Consider the following 17,777-nt stretch of genomic DNA (forward strand, 5'->3'; position numbering starts at 1 on the left):
CTCTCTGCCCCTCCCTCACTTGCACTCTGTCTCTCAAAAATAAATAAACATTTAAAAAATTGTTTATTTACTTATTTTTGAGAGACAGAGAGAGAGCAGGGGAGGGGCAGAGAGAGAGAGAGAGAGAGAATCCCAAGCAGGCTCAGCACACAGTCCCATAAACCGTGAGATCGTGACCTGAGCTGAAATCAAGAGTCAGATGCTCAACCCACTGAGCCACCCAGGCATCCCTCCTTTTGCTGTTTTTTAGCTTCCATTCACTGTGATTTGTTTCCTCGCGTGCTCTATAATTTTGGACTGTGAGCTCAGCCTCAGAGGGGCTTCACGTGAGAAATCTTGGGTGTCTGGGCCTCAGGGAGCCATCAGAGAGGTTTTCCAAGTGTATTTGCCCGGAGCCCCAGGGATGCTACCAAGCCACATTAAAAGAAATTTTAATGTTAATTTCTCAATGTTGGGGCTCCTGGGCCACACGGATGGGGTGAATCCTTGGTAGGCACTCCAAACTTCCAGAAAGCGTGCCTGAAAACATAGAACTCTCAAGGCAAACTGTTTTCCCACCCAGAGCCCAAAGTTCCTTATGTCTTCCTGTGTCTGTGGGTGGGATTTCTTCCATCCCTTTCCCTAAAAGTGTCGCTTTTCCACGGTCCAGCTTTCCGCGTGGCCTTAACACCAGCCCCTACCTGGTGAGGGTCGCGGCCCTCAGCGTGGGCCCTGGAGAACTTTGCTTACTTTCCTGACAGCTCAGCTATGTATTTAAAAAGCAGGTTATTTTCTAGCCAGCACCTTTAGGTGTTCCCAAGAAGGAGAATTTCAGGCTATCTAACCTGCTACCGAGAAATTAAAGATAAACCAGATCTCAGACTGTAGATTCTCGGAGTCATTTAATTTAAAAACCTTCCTGGTGCAGATTGACAAAATCAAACTGCTGTTGGCGGGGGGGGGGGGTGAGGAGGGGGGGTGGGGGGGTGACAGTGATGGCCCTGCTGATCTTCCTTCCACTCAGGGGCCCAGAAACCACACCAGTCACTTTATCCAGAAGGGATGGAGACGAGGGATGATGGTACCTCACGACCACACCTGGAGGGTCTGCGGCCACGAGCAATTCCACTGCCTGTCCTGGGTGCTCTGTGTCTTGCTTGTCATGGGGGCAGCTTGCCATGGGGGGGGGGGGTGTCTCCTCCAAGTGCCAGGAGCAGCGAGGGGGTCTGTGAAGTCTCTTAATGGGGAACTCACTAGGCACGAGAAACGTGATCAGAAACCACGCGCCCCTCCCATGTGGCTGCTCCATATTCCCGGGCCACCTTCCAATCTGTTCCAATTAGAGTCCTTGTCTAATATTGAGATAGATGTTAGAAATGGCTTTAGGAAAATTAAAAATAGATCTACCCTACGACCCAGCAATTGCACTACTCGGTATTTATCCCAAGGATACAGAAATGCTGATTCGAAGGGGCACATGCACCCCAATGTTTATAGCAGCGCTATCAACAATAAATGAAGTATGGAAAGAGCCAAATGTCCATCGACTGACAAATGGATAAAGAAGATGTATATATATATATATATATATATATACACACAATGGAATACTACTTGGTGAATAAAAAGGATGAGATCTTGCCATTTGCAACTATATGGATGGAACTAGAGTGTGTTATGCTAAGCAAAATAAGTCAGTCAGAGAAAGGCAAATACGTGATTTCACTCATGTGGAATTTAAGAAACAAAACAGATGAACATAGGGGAAAGGAAGCAAAAATAAGGTAAAATCAGAGAGGGAGACAAACCATAAGAGACTCTTAAATACAGAGAACAAATGGAGGGTTGCTCGAGGGGTGTTGGGTGGGGGGATGGGCTAAATGGGGGATGGGCATTAAGGAGGGCACTTGTCGGCATGAGCACTGGGTGTTGTATGTAAGTGATGAATCCCTAAATTCTATTCCCGAAATCCTAAAAAAAAAAAGATGACTTTGGGGGCACCTGGGTGGCTCAGTCACTTAAGCATCTGACTCTTGATTTCAGCTCAGGTCATGATCTCAGGGTTCATGAGTTCAAGCCCAGCTCAGGTCATGATCTCAGGGTTCATGAGTTCAAGCCCAGCATTGTCAATGCAGAGCCTGCTTGGGATTCTCTCTCTCTCCCTCTTTCTCTGCCCCTCCCCTGCTCGCAACATCTCTGTCTCTCTCAAAATAAATAAACTGAAAGAAAGAAGAAAGAAAGAAAGAAAGAAAGAAAGAAAGAAGAAAGAGGGAGAGAAAGAAAGAAATGACTTTGGACGGTGACAAATTATAGACCTATTCCCGCCCCCTCTCACCCTTGCCCGGCACACCCAGGGGTCCACACTCTGAATAGCACCCAGCCCTGCATTCAGAGGCTAGTGTCTGATTGCCCAGCTCTGACGGGAGTTTAGCTGCAATCCTGCCGGGAGGATGTTGTCGTATCTGCTGCCAGAGAACCTTCCTTTCCACACAGATGCTGATGGGGGTCTCGAAGGGCAGAGGGATGGCGCTCACCTGGACTACAGGTCACTCAACGTGACCCTTTCCGGGTCTGCTTGTCAGTGAAAGTCTGAGCTTCCGGCCCTTCACCTGCCTGAGTGTGCAGGCCACCTGGTAGGGAGGCTGGGGCGGAGGTGGGGGTGGCAGGTGGGGACCTATGACCCTTACTATAGCTGTCACCTTCCCTGCCCTCCATGCCTGCAGGACCCCGGAATCTGCCAAAGACAACCTGATAGCGGGCTTATGTTGGTTTGCAAAAGATGGCGGGGGGGGACTCCTTTGTCATGAGTCACAGATCATAGATTTACCCACCTTCCCTGGTACGAGGCCCAGAGAGGGGGCAGCGGGTCCTCGGGGCAAGCGGTGCCACAGGGTCCAGTGAGGGACTCACTGAGGTTGGTTGAGAGCTTTCTCTGTGCCAGCGCCGTGCTAAACGTTCTCGGTTCCTGGCACCCTTGGTGCCTCGGTCATTTTCCACAGCGCTCCCAGGCCAAAAGAAATATCTAACATCTAATATCTATTTACCAATTATTTTAGGTCCAAATAACTTAATACAAATTTATGTCCTAATAACTTAGTGGTCATTTAGGAAATAGAATATGCATAAATAGGAAGAAAAAACAGTACTTTTATCTCATTCTTCAATAACTACCACTACTTGGGGCACCTGGGTGGCTCAGCTGGTTAAGCATCTGACTTCAGCTCAGGTCATGATCTTGCCTTGCGTTCGTGAGTTGGAGCCCCACATCAGGCTCTGTGCTGACAGCTCAGAGCCTGGAGTCTCCCCCTCTCTCTGCCCCTCCCCCACTCGCATTCTGCCTCTCTCTCTCTCTCTCTCAAAAATAAACATTAAAAAAAAAAAAAAACTACCACTACTTACTAATCGGCTGTGTGCACTGGCCGGCTTCTCACACCTTGAAATCAGACTGGACGCCCCCCAGCCTCACTTCCTGGTCCATGGTGGTGACTTTCCCTTCTTATCCCCAAAACCACAGGAAACCCAACGTCTCAGAGATACAACGTGAAGGGAATGTGCGGTGATCTAATGTTGAAGCTGGGAGCCACGTGGATCTATTAGTTCGCCTGGGGTGGAAAAGTACGCAGGATTGCTGCTTCCCTCCAAAATTTAGAAAATGTAAGATATTCTCTGCTTCCTTGTGAGTTTCCTAGGGAGCCACTGTGCTGAGGGGTTTCAAACATGTCTCCTTGTTTACCGACGCTGACTTTACCAAGAAGGACTCTGCGGCTCAGATGGGTCAGGCCCTTGCCTGAGGTCACAGAGCCTGGCTCCAAGGCCCCCTAGAGGTTGCTAGATGCAAACTCGAGCGAGGCCAGAGAGAAGAGAGTGGAGGCGTGGTTTATGGTGGTGGGCGTGGGGTGTCTAAGAGAACTGAGGCTGAAGTGGGTGTGGACACGGTCTGGCCTTGGCCTTCAGCGGGTAGAGGGGATGTGGGGGGTGAGGAATGGTGCGGCCACAGCAGAGGATCTGTTGGGGTGCAACCAGGGCTTTATGACCCTCATGTGGCCCCCTTAGCTGTCCTCACCCAGGCGTTCAAAGCCCTTTCCAGTGGGGTCTCAGTCCCTCCCATGGGGGTCGTGGAGAAAGGGGCGCCCTCAGGCTGTAGGGGGTCTGTGGCTCTCATGGGCTCCGCAGCTGAGGCTACAGCAGGGCAGTGGCCAAGTTCACCGGGGCTCAGACAACCATTCTCCCTGCCCAGACCAGCAGGGGCGACCTTGACACGGCTCAGAAGTGGACCTGGCTCCCAAAGGAGTCCCTTGGGGGAGCTGCAGGCAGAAACACCCCAATAGAAAAAGGATGAGGACGGGCGGGAGGGCTGGAGATGCTTATGGAGACTGCAGGAGGGGCGGTGGGAGTTGGACCTTCGGAGTCTGTCGCGCCCTCTAGACCCACGAGGGACCGGCAGCCCCGTCACACTCTCTGCCGCGGTCCCCGCAGGCCAACCGGGCGCTTGTCTCTCCTGGGTGGACACGGTGGGACCTGGAAAAACAGGTGGGTGTGGGGAGGGGCGGGGCTTCCAGGAGGAAGGCAGGGCGGATGGGCGGGGATTAGGGGGCCCGCCCCCTCGGCGGGGGTCAAGGGGTCGAAGATCTTGCCCCAGGAGGGTCAGCCGGGCACCCGTCCCGGGCGCCCTCCTTACCCCCGCAGCTCGAGACTTCCCGGTCAGGACAATACAAAACCTCTTTATTTCTCATTTCCTATAAAAAGTCGTGTCTCTTCACGGACCACGGGGGTATGATGTGCAAAGCGCGCGGTGCACTGGGCGGAGCCCCGCAGCCGAGAGCGGAGCTGGGGCGGGACTGGGGGCGGGGGCGGCAGGAGGACCCCGCCCCTTCTGGGGCCCGGGGAGGGGTCGTGGAGGGCGGCCCCGGAGGTGGGGGGGTCGGCTGTGCCGTCCGTCTCTCCAACCCAGGGGTCTCAAAGCTCCGTCTCGTCCAAGAGGGGCTGCGGGACGGGCCCCCGCTGCAGGCGGCCCGGGGGCTCCGGACGGCCGTTCCCGAACACGGGGCTGGGGGCCAAGGTCCTTCCTGAAGGAGGCGCAGTCACGGGGGCCCCGACCTGAGACGCGGTAAACCGAGGCCGGCGAGCAGGCTGGGCCCCTCACTGCTCCTCGGGCCCGTCGCCTCCCAGGGCCTGTTCGTAGGGGCAGGGCCGGCGGCAGAGGCCGGCCGGCTCCGGGCCAGGCCGGGGACCCGCGGGCGGCGCCTCCTCCTCCACGCCGTCCCCCGGGCCGCCGCCGCTGCCGCCTCCGCCGCCGCGCTCGCCCTCCGCGTCGCTCTCGTCCGAGTTGTCCTCCTCCAGGTACCGGTAGCCGCGCACCTTGTGCTGGGGCCGCGGGATGCGGGGCTGACGCGGGACCACACCCCGCCGCAGCTTCTGCTCCATCCACAGGTACGAGGCCGCGGCCGCCACCAGCGTCAGCAGCAGCACGGCCAGCTTAGCCTGTGCGCACGAAGAGGGATGCTGGGGATCCGCGGGTCACCGCCCCCGCGCCTTCCCCGCTTAGCCCCTCGCGGGACAGGCGCGCTCGCGTCCCGCATCGCACTGCACAGCTGCCCAAGCCACCTTAGCTTCCTGAGCACCCTGCCGCGGGCGAGGCTCAGACCCCAGCTCTGCCCCTCCCTGGGGCTTAGACTCCTGTGTCCCTTAGCGCAGGCACCCTTGTGAGAAATGCCTCTCAGACGTTTCTGGCTGTAGCCCACCGCCAAACGTAGTTGCCCATCATAACAGTCCATACACACATACAAGCAGCACATCCTGCTCTCATGTCTTCTATTTCATTTTTTCAAATGTTGGGTCTAGACCTGCTAAACTGACCCACCAGTAGGTGGGAGCAGAGCACGAGGAACCCGGCTCCCCGCAGGCCAATGAAGGGAAGACCCTCCCCGCCCAGCTCAGAGCTGACGTCCTGTGAACAGATCATCAAACTGCCCGCAGGTGTCTGGGATGAACACCCAAGGAAAGAGAAACTGTGAACCCCTTCAGAGACAGGTAAACTGAGGCCCAGGGGAGGTGAGGCGAGGCAGTAAGCGGGTCCTGGGTTTGGAGTGGGCTTGACCCGGCCCTTGGGGAGTAGTGCCTTTTGGGGGGCTGTGAGGCTAGGGTGGGCACTCAGAAAGTATCTGCCTGGGTGCTGGCATGAGGGGTCCTAACGCCCCCAGAGACCCTCCTCCTACCACGCTCAGGCTCACCTTCATGGGCAGGCTTGAGCCCAGGTACACTGTGAAGATGGCCACTGCCTGCCACCAGTGGTAGATGGTGAAGACGAAGTCTTGCCTTTCTTTGTCCTCGTAGAGGATTCCCAAGAGTGCTGCAGGTGGGCAGGACAGGGCAGGAAGGGGAGAGGGGTCAACAGGGACCAGAATGGCTGATCTCCCACTTGTGACCCCCTCAGAGCCAGCACTCGGTTGGTGTCAGCCCTTGGCCTTGGAGCTCCTGGAAAGCCCTTTGAGCCGGTCCTGGCCTGCCCCCTGGTGGAAGCCCCGTTATTACGCTGCCTGGGGAGCTGAGCAGAGGCAGGAACAGGTGAACTTTGCAAGGGGGTACAGTGTGGGCCTCACTCTGGAGCACATGTGTGGTCTCAAAAGCGGAAAACTCTATATGCCGTCACATCCTGTCATCTCTCGGACCCCAGGTGCACAACGCCAGGCCTTTGGAGGCTGTTTCTCCTCACCCTGGGCTCAGGGAGGGCAAACCGCTTGCAGCAACAAGCTTTCTGCAAAGCAAACCTGAAACGGGGAGGTTTGAACTTCCCCTGGGCTGGGAACAAAGACCACCGGACAGGGAGTCAGGAGACTCAGGACTGTGAAGTGGAGAGACTTAGTACAGAGATGAGGATTCAAATGTTGGCTCTATGGGGTAGTCTCAGCGTAAGTTAACTCCCCATGGCCAGTTTTCCCAAATGTAAATGAGATGATGCATATTATATGTCGTGTTCTGAGGTTTTAATGTGAGAGCGCCCACAGAGCACCTAGCAAATCGTACCCTCACCTGCCACTCAGGACATTAACTTCCCTGCCCTAAGGCCTTGCAGCGTGACCGCTCCCCCCAGGGCTACTGTGGAGGGACAGGGAGCCACCCCCCCCCCCCACCCAGGGTTCACAAGGAGGAGGCAGGAAGCAGAACTGGGCAGGCAGAAGGGGATTCCAGGACCAGGTCCTAATCCAGACCTGGTACCAACACCGGATGCTGCCCAGATCTGGCAGCCTCAGAGCAACAGCCAAGAGAGTGTGGCCCAGAATGTGGGGCTCCATGCCCTATGACAGATGCGGATACCTGACTGTCTGATGGCGGGTGCAGGGGTCACCTGAGCCAGCCCCCGCCCTGCCCACAGCAGGCATGACCTCCACCACATCACGCCCCCAGGGTGATGTTCAAAACTGTTAACAGCACTGGCCCATCACAGCGGATGCTGATGTGAAAGATCCAAATAACTGCACCTGAGGTCTTCAGGCCACACCCTGTCCCCCCCGCACCTGTGTGTACTGACTGCGTGTCACGGGCATATGCCTACCTGGGGGCAGCGAGCATCACACAGCTGAACTCTGACCCACCCACCCCCACTTTTCTGCCAACAGAGTTCCACTCCCCGGGGCCCCCACCCCAGCAGCCCAGACTCAGGGCCCGGACTCTGCTACTCTGCAGACCGGCGTTGGGGCTTCATGCCTGCTCCCAGCTCTTCTCCATAAAAAGGTCATATGTGCGCCTGCACCCTGGAGCGCGTACAGGGCCACCTGCTGCTTCCCAGGCTCCCTAGAGCACGGACTGGCAATCTGCTCCCAGTGTCAGGGTGGGCCCTGTCCTCTGGTTGGAAAGCAAAGTATCCCAGGTGTGGTTTTCCACACTGTCGCTCAGAGGTGCCCACAGAGCCCTGTACCTACTCCGTGTAGCCACAAGATCTCACGCTAACAGCCCCCACCCCCAGTGGCCACAGGGCCCCAAGCCCACCCTGGGGTGTCGACAGGATGTCCATGGCGTGCAACTCCCATACCTGCCCCTGGTGCGTCCACAGCCCTCCTCATCTGTCCCTGCAGCCCATGGAACTTCCTCCCACTCCTGGGAGTGTCCACAGGGATGCTCGCCCACCTCCACCATAACAGACCCCTAGTGTATCCATGGGACCCCATGTCTGTCCCTGGGATCTCTGTGTTCCTCCCCAACCACCCCGAGGTAGTCACAGGGTCCCCTGCCCAGCCATCCCAGTGCCCATGGCTATACTCACTGCTGAGCCCAGTCTTATTCAGGGCACTGCCCACACCCCAGAGGACAGCCGCTACGTAGAGGATCCAAATGTGTCGCAGGACCCGAGGTGTGGGGGCCCAGAAGAAGAGGCTGAGAGTGAGCAGCAGGTGCACTCCAGCCCCAGCCACCAGGGGCACCGGGCGCGGCAGCCACAGTCCCAGCAGGCCTAGGAGCGAGGCAGCGGAGGCGCCCAGACTATAAGCCACGAGGAGGTGGGCCAGGCGTTCCAGCCCCACGGAGCACACACCATAGCCCTGGGGGGACAGGAGTGAGTGTCAGAGGTCAGCTGGCCCAGGCTCTGGCCCTCCCTACCTGAGGTCTTCAGGCCACACCCTGTCCCCTCTGGACCAAGTCAGGGCTAACTCCTGGGAAGTTCATGGGGAGCTTCTGAAGGCACAGACAGGGGAGAAGGCTTGAACAATGTCCTCAGATACCAAGGCTGTACCCCGCATGGAACTATACACTTTATGGGCGTTATTCTGTCTCAACCATGTAACAGCTCTGGGAGCAAGCATGGTTATTAGAATCACTTCACAGATAGAGGTTAAAATAACATGCCTAAGGCAGTGGGGGAATGGCGGAAGGGAGGAAAGAAAGGAAGGGGGGTGTCTGGGACGCACCTGTGCATACTTATACATGTATTCAAAACCTTTAGCCGAAATACAAATTTAACCTGAAGTTCTGTATATTATCTGACAACGCTATGCAGGGGGGTACTTACCAGGGTGAGACCGGTGCAGGCAAAGAGGACCTCGAAGCCGCTGTAGATAAAGAAGGGCACGAGGTGCCGCAGGCGGAAGTCGCGCACGTGCTTGAAGGGCAGCTGGAAGATGTTACCCCAGCCCACGCTGCGCAGGTCGATCTCCTCAGTGGGCCGGTAGGCGGCGCCGCACAGGCCCAGAACCTGCGGACCCGCGGACTGAGGGGGCGGGCTGCCAGGCACTCAGGCCTCAGGCCCGGCCCCTAGACACACCCACAGACCTCAGCCCCGCCTCCTAGCCCCATGCCCCGCCCCCAGGCACATCCACAGACCTTGGCCTCACCTCCGGGCTCCGCCCCTAAACACACCCATAGATTTCAACCCTGCTTCTCAACCCTGGGCCCTGCCCTTAGACTCACCACAGACTTTAATCCCGCCTCCCAGCCCCCGGGCCCCGCCCCTAGACACACCCGCAGACCTAAGCTCCACCCCTCAGCCTTTGGCCCTGCCCGCAGGCTCCCCGGTAGACCTCGGCCCCGCCTCCCAGCCCAGGGCCCCGCCCCTAGACACACCCACAGACCTACAGACCTCAGCCCAGCCTCTCAGCCTCGGGGCCTGCCCCCAGCTTCACCCATAGACCTCGGCCTTGTTTCCCAGCCCCGCCTCCAGGAAGAAGCCACGCCCAAGCCACGCCCCCTGCACCTTAGTCCTACCTCTCGGGTTCTGCCTCCAGCCCAGTCCTCTAGGACCCCGTCTCCAGCTCCACCCCAGACCAGGCTTGGTCCCCCTTTCCTCGTTCTCTGGGATTCCAACTCCAGGTTCATTCCCAAACCTCTAGCCTGGCTGCTAGGTTCAGGCTTCCTCCCCAGGATTCAGACCCGGCTCCCACCTCAGACCAGGACATTGCCCGGGCTGCCTGCCAGCAACGCGCCCAGATGGCACCCGTTTCTCCCCGCCTCAGTCCCCAGACTTTATTGACTCCGCCGCCACCCCATCCAAGGCCGCACCAGCAGCATGGCCAGGAAGGCCACTGCCATGAGCACGCTCTCCACCACAATGAGGTTTCGGCTCCGTGGTAACGTCTTCAGAACTGTCTTGTTGAAGCCACTGAGGATGCCCTGGCTGTTAGTACCTGAAGAGTGGGACACAGGGCGTAGAGCACACTGTCAAGTCAACCACAAAGAAATGGAGCAAGGAGGGAGGGTGCAGGGGAGAGTCAGAGGTGGTGGGTGAGGACAGTGCTTGCAAAGGCAAGGTTCATTTGGGGAGCAGCTTGGAGGAGAGGGCCACTGGGGCTGGAGGGGCCACAAGGAGAGGAACACCTAGCCCCCCTTCCTGCCCTAGTGCCTGGAGGCTGGAGGTGGGGACCAGTCCATCCCCCAACTGCATACATTCACCCTGCAGTGATTGAGCTCTGAGGATATCTGTGGCTCAGCCCAGATGGCATCTCCTCCGGGCAGCCTTCCCTGATGCACCCTGTCCCCACCAGGCTGGGTCAGATGTCCTGACTGCATACTCCTACAGGGTCCTTTGCCTTGCCCGTAAGAGGTGTGGGCCACCAGGCTCTCAGCCCTGGACCTGTGGGCAAGGGCATCCTCTCTGGGCACTCTCAAGAGCCCCGTGTCTGCTGGATGACTCAATGGGGGAGGTGAACAGGCCTGGGGGTCCCACCCCATGCAGACTAACCGCAGCTCTGCACGTTGTAGAGTGTGTGGTTCAGGTCATACAGGTAGTGGTTCAGGAAGTAGATCATGGGCAGCTGGGCACAGGCGAAGCTCAGCTGTGGGCAGGAGGGCAGCTTGGGCTGGGCTCAGAAGCAGGCACGGGGCACAGGCATGGTCTGAAAGGGGTCTGGGCACAGCCTTGGCCGAAGAGGAGCCCTCCCCCCCGGCTCTGAGGGCGGCCTGGTGGCAGGAGGGAGTGCCCGGCGCAGGAGGACTTTCTCCTCGACAAGGAGAGGAGGAGGTCGGTCACCAGAGGTCGGTAAGCAGAGGGTGGCTCAAGAAAGGGCAGTGGACTGGAGGGTTGAGAAGACTGTGGGATGGGCTCCAACGTGTGGGTCCTGGGCTTGCAACACCCCCCCCGCATGGCGCCAACGTGGAGCTGACTCACATGGAAGAAGCTATAAAAGATCGCTTGGAAGACCAGGAGGTATGGCGCGTGGGAGCCCCGCGGCGGGCGCTTCTGGGGGCCCTGATCATCCTGCTCCTTATAATGCGAGTACTCGTAGTACTTCTGAGCCATCCTGGACCACAAAGGAGAGAAAGCTTCCCCCAGTCCAACCTCTACCCGGTGCCTCTGCTTCCTGCACGCAGGGCTACGGGCTGCGTCTCACGGACGGGGAAACTAAGACCCGAAAGGCAGAGCGAGCTCCGCCAGCTGAGGTTGGCAGTGCGGCAGAGACACAGCCAGGTCTCCAGCCTCCCGCCCTGCGGCCCCCCAGGCTCACCTGGTGATGTAGTTGCCCATGGAGGCCCAAAGAGGCACAATGGCCATGCCCAAGGCCACAGCCGAGGGCACGAGTGTGTAGTAGCGTTCCCAGTAGTTGGTGGAGACAAAGAGGGCATAGATGCCCACAGCCAGGAACATCATCCACTTGGTGCCAAAAAACCTGCGGGCAGTAGGAGGGATGCTGGCACCGCGAGCCTGCCCAGACCACTGGGGCCTGAGACCAGAGGGGCCACAGGCCCGGGTGCCGGCTCACCAACCAGGCGGTGCGAGACAGGGAGTAATCCCTGGCCTTGGAGTCAGGGGCTCTAAGGCAGAGAGCAGAGACAGGGACTTGCTGGTGGTCTCAGTCCCAGGTCCCCACAATCAGTTTCCACAGCTTAAGGGGGAGCACAGAGCCCAAACCACAAGCTTCTCGTGGCCACTGCAAGGATGGGGGGAGAAGGGGCGGTGTCACCGGTCAGTGGCCTGCGTGCACATCCAGCCCTCATTTGTGTTCCAGGCTGGCTCGCGAATCCCCCTTCTCCATCCAAGCTCACATGCTGTGGCTTCGGGGCCCAGGGACGCAAGTCAAACTGGGTCAAGGAAACTTAGGACCAGAGAGAGGTCCTGGCAGGACCAACATCCCTTCCTCCCTGCCCATCGCTCTTGCCGTCCACTGTGGTCATTTGGGAAGCTCCGTCCTCACTGGCTTCTAGGACAACAGGCTTGCTGACTCTGAGAAAATGCCACACTGGGCTTAAAGGTGGTTGACCACTGACCGGATAAGGGCCCGCTCAGGGCACGGAGGCTAGTCAGGCTAAAAACCACTGCCAGGAGCTTTGGGGTGTTTTTGAGTTATTTGTGCTCATTAGTTCCTTTCCTTGCTTTGGCTTCCAGGAAGCTCAAAGCCAAATGACTCTGATTTTCCGATCACAATTACTTTCTCTATTACAGGGCCCCAGTTCTTTTATTATCCTTATTTTGCCATATAAACAATAGACAGGCAGCCCACTCTGATCTATGGGGGGGGGGGGGGCAAGTCACATTTTGATGGAGTAAATGAGCAAAAAGTAAAAATATCAGCACTCATTGCTGGTGAGGCTGTGGTTTAAAAAAATGATGCGCACAGCCCAAGGTCATGCAAATGGGCACAGCCCTCTAGGAAATCAGCCTGATAGTTTGGGCAAGGGGCAAGCTTAGGGCGAGGGAGTCAAACTTTCCGACTGCCAGGTGCTACCGGTGGGACCTGGGCAAGCCGTTGAATGTCTCATTTTCTCCTCGTCTCTTAGATCTCCCTGGGATCCTAGGGAATGAGGTAACGCTCAGAAAGGGCCCAGCACATGGGAAAGAAAGACTTAGCTGTTATTAGCAACAGTGGTATGTTTTCAGAGCCATAGTCTTTCTCTGATCTGCTAAAGGTACCGCTAGAAATTTATTGTAGAATTTTTTTTTTAATTTTAAGAAGGAAAGAGCTACAAGCATAAAGTGAATATGCAAAAAAAAAAAAAAAGCAAAAGGAGGGGGGCTGAATGTCCAACTCTGAGCCACGGTTGGGTGCCCCCATCTCTGCAGAAGATTCTACCGTCACAGACTCCTCAATGTGAAAACTGAGGAGAAGGCCACGTGCAGTGAAAAGAAAGCAAGCAAACGTGAATTCGGCACACGCTCTTGTGACAAGGACGTAAACGTTTATCCCTGCATGCTGCTGGGACAACAAAGTCAGCTGATTTACTGGAGGGCTTGGGAGGGTTTTCTTTTTTCTGATTTCAGTTAGGATCCTAATGGTCTTTGTACGATGATGTTAAAGGAGTTTGGGGTTTGGGGTTTTTTGTTTTTGTTTGTTTGTTTGTTTGTTTGTTTGTTTGTTTTAAGATAGAGGAACTAAAACCCATCTAATTGGTCTGCTAGTCTCTGGGTCTCATCTGAGCGGAGACCCGCCTCCTGGTGGGGAGGGTGCATGTGGAGGGGGGTTTTGCACTGGCCAGAAGGCTGGACCAGATGCTTCCAAGGCTCAGGTCCAGGGTAGACCGTCTGGGGCTCCTGCCAGGCCATGTCTTCCCTCAATACCGGCCATGGGGCTGATCAGGCCGGGCTTGGTTGCCTGGGTGTTAGGGCTGATCAGATCCTCTCCAGAGATTCCACAGCCCTGGTCTTGGAAAGGTCCCTGTAGCTCCAAACCACGGAGGAGGGCACAAAGACAATGCCATGTGGGGCACAGGCAAGGTGAGGGAAGGGGCAGGAGTGGATTTCGGTTGTGGGAAATGTGCCCTGGGGTCAAGTTCCTGCTCCCTTCCCTAAACCTGGGTCCTCCCCTCTCTCTCACCCCTCCAGGTAGGCAAGGCGCCTCCCCAGCTCCCCACCCCCAAGAACACCGGGGCAGGGGGAGACCCCATGGGCCAAGAGCCCTTGCACCCTTCAGTATCTGAGTGACAGTCCAGCCCTGTTGGGGACAGCAGCAACGCACCTGATAAGCACAGGTGTGTAGAGCAAAGCGGCGATGGGCGTCACGTTGATGCCCATCAGCATCTTGCTGTCGATGTCGGGCAGCCCCATGTTGCCATACTTCACCTCGCGGTAGGTCTCATCGTAGTGCAGGATCAGCTGCATCTGCAGGAGGCCTGGGGGGCAGGGGGCGGGCACAGAGGGGGCAGCCTAACTCCCGCCGCAACGGAACAGAGGCCGGCGCGCGAGCTTGGAGGGAGCGCCAGTCCCCGATTCCAACGCCCATGAGGACCGAGAGGGATGCCCAGGCTGGGCCAAGCGTCCTGACAGCCCGTGGCAGCGTCGGCCACTTGAATCCAGACCCTCCCCGCACCGCCCCCCCCCCCCACCCTTCCCCCATACACACGTCCAGCGCTCCAGATCTGGAAGGCGGCAGACCCGCCCAGGGCGCCCAGACCCTGGCCACGCGCTCCCGAAGGTGCTGCCTGGGAATCCAGAACACTGCACCTGACCCCACCTCCATGTGGTGAGGCCACAGCTGCGGCAGCTGCGAGCGCGGCAGGGGAGGAAGTGAAAGAGGAAGGGAAGCCAACCGGCCCCTAAGGTTTCTCTTTCCCTGACCGGGGCTGGGAAGGGAGGCCGCGGGGAAGCCGCGGGGTCTGGCGCTGCGGGCCGCCTACCCAGGTAGACGGCGTAGGTGAGCATGCCGCCCGCGCTGGCCGCCAGCACGTTCTTGAGCACGCCGAGGCGCTTGCGGCGGTAGTAGCGGCGCTCCTCCTCCTCCTCGTTGTAGTTGGGGTACGCGCCCACCAGCTCGTCCAGCTGCGGGGCACGCACGGCGTGCACGTCGCACCCGGGCTGGGGGCCCCGGGGGTCGCATCGCACCGCCCCATTCCCGGGACCCGCTGCCACGGCCCGACCCGGGGGCGGCGCCTCCCCCCCTCCCCCACGCCGGGGAGACACCCCCCCCCCCCGCGCTCCCGGTCCTCGCACCCCCCCTCTCACAGACCCGTCCCCGCTCACCGGAGCCCCCGGCCCGTCGGGAACCCCGAGCCGGTCCTCGTCGCCCTGCGGCCCCGCGGCCCCCGCCACGCGGTAGAGCGGCGGCACCGCCTCCATGGCCCGACCCCGAGGGAGCACTGGCGGCGGCCGCCTGGGGTGCACCGGCGGCGGGCGGGACACTTCCTCCAGGAGGCGGGCCCCGCCCCCGCCCCGCCCCCGCCCCGCCCCGCGGGTCGCCGGCTCGCGAGGGGCGGGGCCTAAGGTGTCCGCGAACGCGGGGGCGGGGCGGGGGCGGGGCGGGGGCGGGGCGGAGGGGCGTGGCCGGTGTCCCCGGGCCGCCGGGACCTGGCCTCGGAGACGCGAGGAGCAAGTTGGACTCTTCGCTCAGCCACTTCCTGGCTTGGTAGCTTTGGGAGTCAACTCCACTTCTCTGGGTCTCCGTTTTCTCACTCAGCACGGCTTCCCAGGGCAATCACCGGATTGCTAAATTAATGCAGAGCCTTGGGGGGCCTGGGGGGCTCAGGTCATGATCTCAACGGTTTGTGGGTTCGAGCCCCATGTCGGGCTCTGTGCTGATGGCTCAGCGCCTGGAGCCTGCTTCGGATTCTATGTGTCCCTCTCTCTCTCTTTGCCCCTCCCCTGTTCATGCTTTCTCTCTTCTCAAAAATAAAACCATTAAAAAAAATTTTTTTTTTTTTAATTAACGCAAAGCCTTAGAAAAGTGCCAGGCCATAATAGGCTCTACTCAGGGCTACCACTGTCACCCTCAGCTCCACCTCCACGCCCCATGCGGTGTGTTCGCAGGTCAGCAAAGGGCCCCCCACAGCAGCCCCACGGAGGGATCCCACCACCGGACTTGACAGCCGGTGCCCTCCTCCCATGCACCGCCCTCCAGTTGCGGTGTGGCGGCTGCAGGCAGAAGTGGGAGGCCGCTGGCTGCGCCCCGGAGCCTCCTGCACCCTCCCCGTGGGGTCCGCCCTGCAGCGGAGCCCCCGGAGCTCTTGCGTTGCAGGAGCTGAGGCTCCACAGCGCTGGCTCTCACCTTGGTTGCAACTACTTGGGAAGCTTTTAAAAATCTACAGTTCCCAGGTCAGTCTCTTCAACAGATGGTGTTGCGAAAACTGGATAGGTAACCTCACGCAGAAAAATGAAGCTGGATCCCCATCAGACACCCTCACAGAATTTAATTTGAAATGGATGGAAGGCTTGGGGTGCCTGGGTGACTCAGTCCGTTAAGCATCCGACTTCGGCTCAGGTCATGATCTCGAGGTCCGTGAGTTCGAGCCCCGCGTCCGGCTCTGTGCTGACAGCTCGGAGCCTGGAGCCTGCTTCGGATTCTGTGTCTCCCTCTCTCTCTGCCCCTCCCCCGTTCGTGCTCTGTCTCTCTCTGTCTCAAAAATAAATAAAACATTAAAAAAATTTTTGAAATGGATGGAAGGCTTAAAACCATAAAACCCCTAAAAGAAAACAGGGCAAAAGCTTCTTGACATGGGTCTTGGAAAGATTTTTTTGCATATCACACCAAAAGCACAAACAGTACAAGAAAAAAAAAATCAACAGGTGGGACGACATCAAACTTAAAAGCTTCTGCACAGCAAAAGAAAACAGTTAAGAGATAGCAAATGTCGGTGAGGATGCAGAGAAAATGGAACCCTTGTGCCCTGCTGGTGGGGTGGCAAACTGGTCCCGCCATCTTGGAGAATAGTCTGGAGGCTCCTCAGAAAACTCACAGTAGAACCACCACATGATGTAGCAATCCCACTTCTGGATGTACGTCCAAAGGAAAAGAAAACAGGTTATCAAAAACATGTCTACACTCCCATGTTAATGCAGTCTTATAATAGCCAAGATACAAAAGCAACCTAAGTGTCCATCAGTGGATGAATTTAGGGTAAAGAGGATGTGATGCATATGGATACAATGACATACTTTTCAGCTGGGAGGAAAAAAGAGAAAATTCTGCCGTTTGCAACAGCGTAATGGACCTCGAGGACATCATGCTAAGGGAAACAAGTCAGAAAGAGAAGGACACACATGATATGACACACCTTATATGTGGAATCTAAAAAGCACAACAAGGGGGTGCCTGGGTGGCTCCGTCGGTGAAGCGTCCGACTTTGGCTCAGGTCATGACCTCGCGGTTCAAGAGTTCAAACCCCGCCTCGGGCTTTGTCCTGACAGCTCAGAGCCTGGAGCCTGCTTCTGATTCTGTGTCTCCCTCTCTCTCTCTTTCTCTCTCTGTCCCTCCCCTGGTCATGCTGTCTCTCTCTCTAAAATAAACAAACATTAAAAATAGAACTAAAAAGAACAGCAACAATGACTCGAAAAAACACAGTGGAGGGGCGCCCGGGTGGCTCAGTCGGTTGGGCGTCTGACTTTGGCTCGGGTCATGATCTCACGGTTCCTGAGTTCGAGCCTCACATCGGGCTCTGTGCTGACAGCTCGGAGCCTGAAGCCTGCTTTGGATTCTGTGTCTCCCTCTCTCTGCCTCTCCTCTGCTTGACTCTGTCTCTCTCTCTCTCTCAAAAATAAATAAACATTAAAAAAAACACACACAGAGTGGAATGGTGGCTGCTGGGGGTGGGGGTGGAGGTATGGGAGCGGCCTTGTTCAGGGATACGTACCCGCAGCTGGAATAAATAAATCCTAAAGATGTAACACACAGAGCAGAGATCACAGACAACAAAATTGCACGATAAACAATAAATCTGCTGAGACTAGATCTCAATTATTCGCGCCGCTAGAAGAAATGATTGTGTGATGTGATAGAGGTTTTCTTTAGCACTACACTGGCAATGATATTGCAGCAACAATGTGTCAAATCAATATGTTGTACAACCTTAATCTTACACAAGGGTCTATGTCAGTTATGTCTCTATTTTCAAAAGTGTCCAGTTTCCCTCCCGCCCCCATTTTGCCCCCGCTGTCCCTCCTGGTTGCAGCA

General features: G+C 57.3%; 1 protein-coding gene across 1 annotated transcript; it reads right to left on the reverse strand.

The window, feature by feature from the left end:
- Positions 1-4,680: 4,680 nt before the first annotated feature.
- On the reverse strand, positions 4,681-15,013 carry UNC93B1 (unc-93 homolog B1, TLR signaling regulator). Its single transcript, XM_042958628.1, has 11 exons — positions 14,855-15,013; positions 14,512-14,653; positions 13,854-14,007; positions 11,409-11,570; positions 11,072-11,204; positions 10,646-10,739; positions 9,967-10,091; positions 8,981-9,163; positions 8,240-8,513; positions 6,210-6,328; positions 4,681-5,460 (listed from the first exon to the last, which is right to left on the reverse strand). The coding sequence occupies exons 1-11, from the start codon at positions 14,948-14,950 to the stop codon at positions 5,119-5,121; spliced, it is 1,824 nt and encodes a 607-aa protein (XP_042814562.1). The 5' UTR covers positions 14,951-15,013; the 3' UTR covers positions 4,681-5,118.
- Between the last annotated feature and the right edge of the window lie 2,764 nt (positions 15,014-17,777).

Source organism: Panthera tigris, chromosome D1, assembly GCF_018350195.1.
Source record: "Panthera tigris isolate Pti1 chromosome D1, P.tigris_Pti1_mat1.1, whole genome shotgun sequence".
Classification (NCBI taxonomy): domain Eukaryota; kingdom Metazoa; phylum Chordata; class Mammalia; order Carnivora; family Felidae; genus Panthera; species Panthera tigris.

Bases quoted from the DNA above. Each gene is read 5' to 3' on its own strand.
- UNC93B1 (XM_042958628.1), bottom strand. From the start codon at position 14,950: ATGGAGGCGGTGCCGCCGCTCTACCGCGTGGCGGGGGCCGCGGGGCCG. The intron at 11,205-11,408 runs GTGAGCCTGGGG...TTTGTGGTCCAG, and splicing joins ATGGGCAACTACATCACCAG to GATGGCTCAGAAGTACTACG. The intron at 10,740-11,071 runs GTGAGTCAGCTC...TCCTGCCCACAG, and splicing joins TCTTTTATAGCTTCTTCCAT to CTGAGCTTCGCCTGTGCCCA.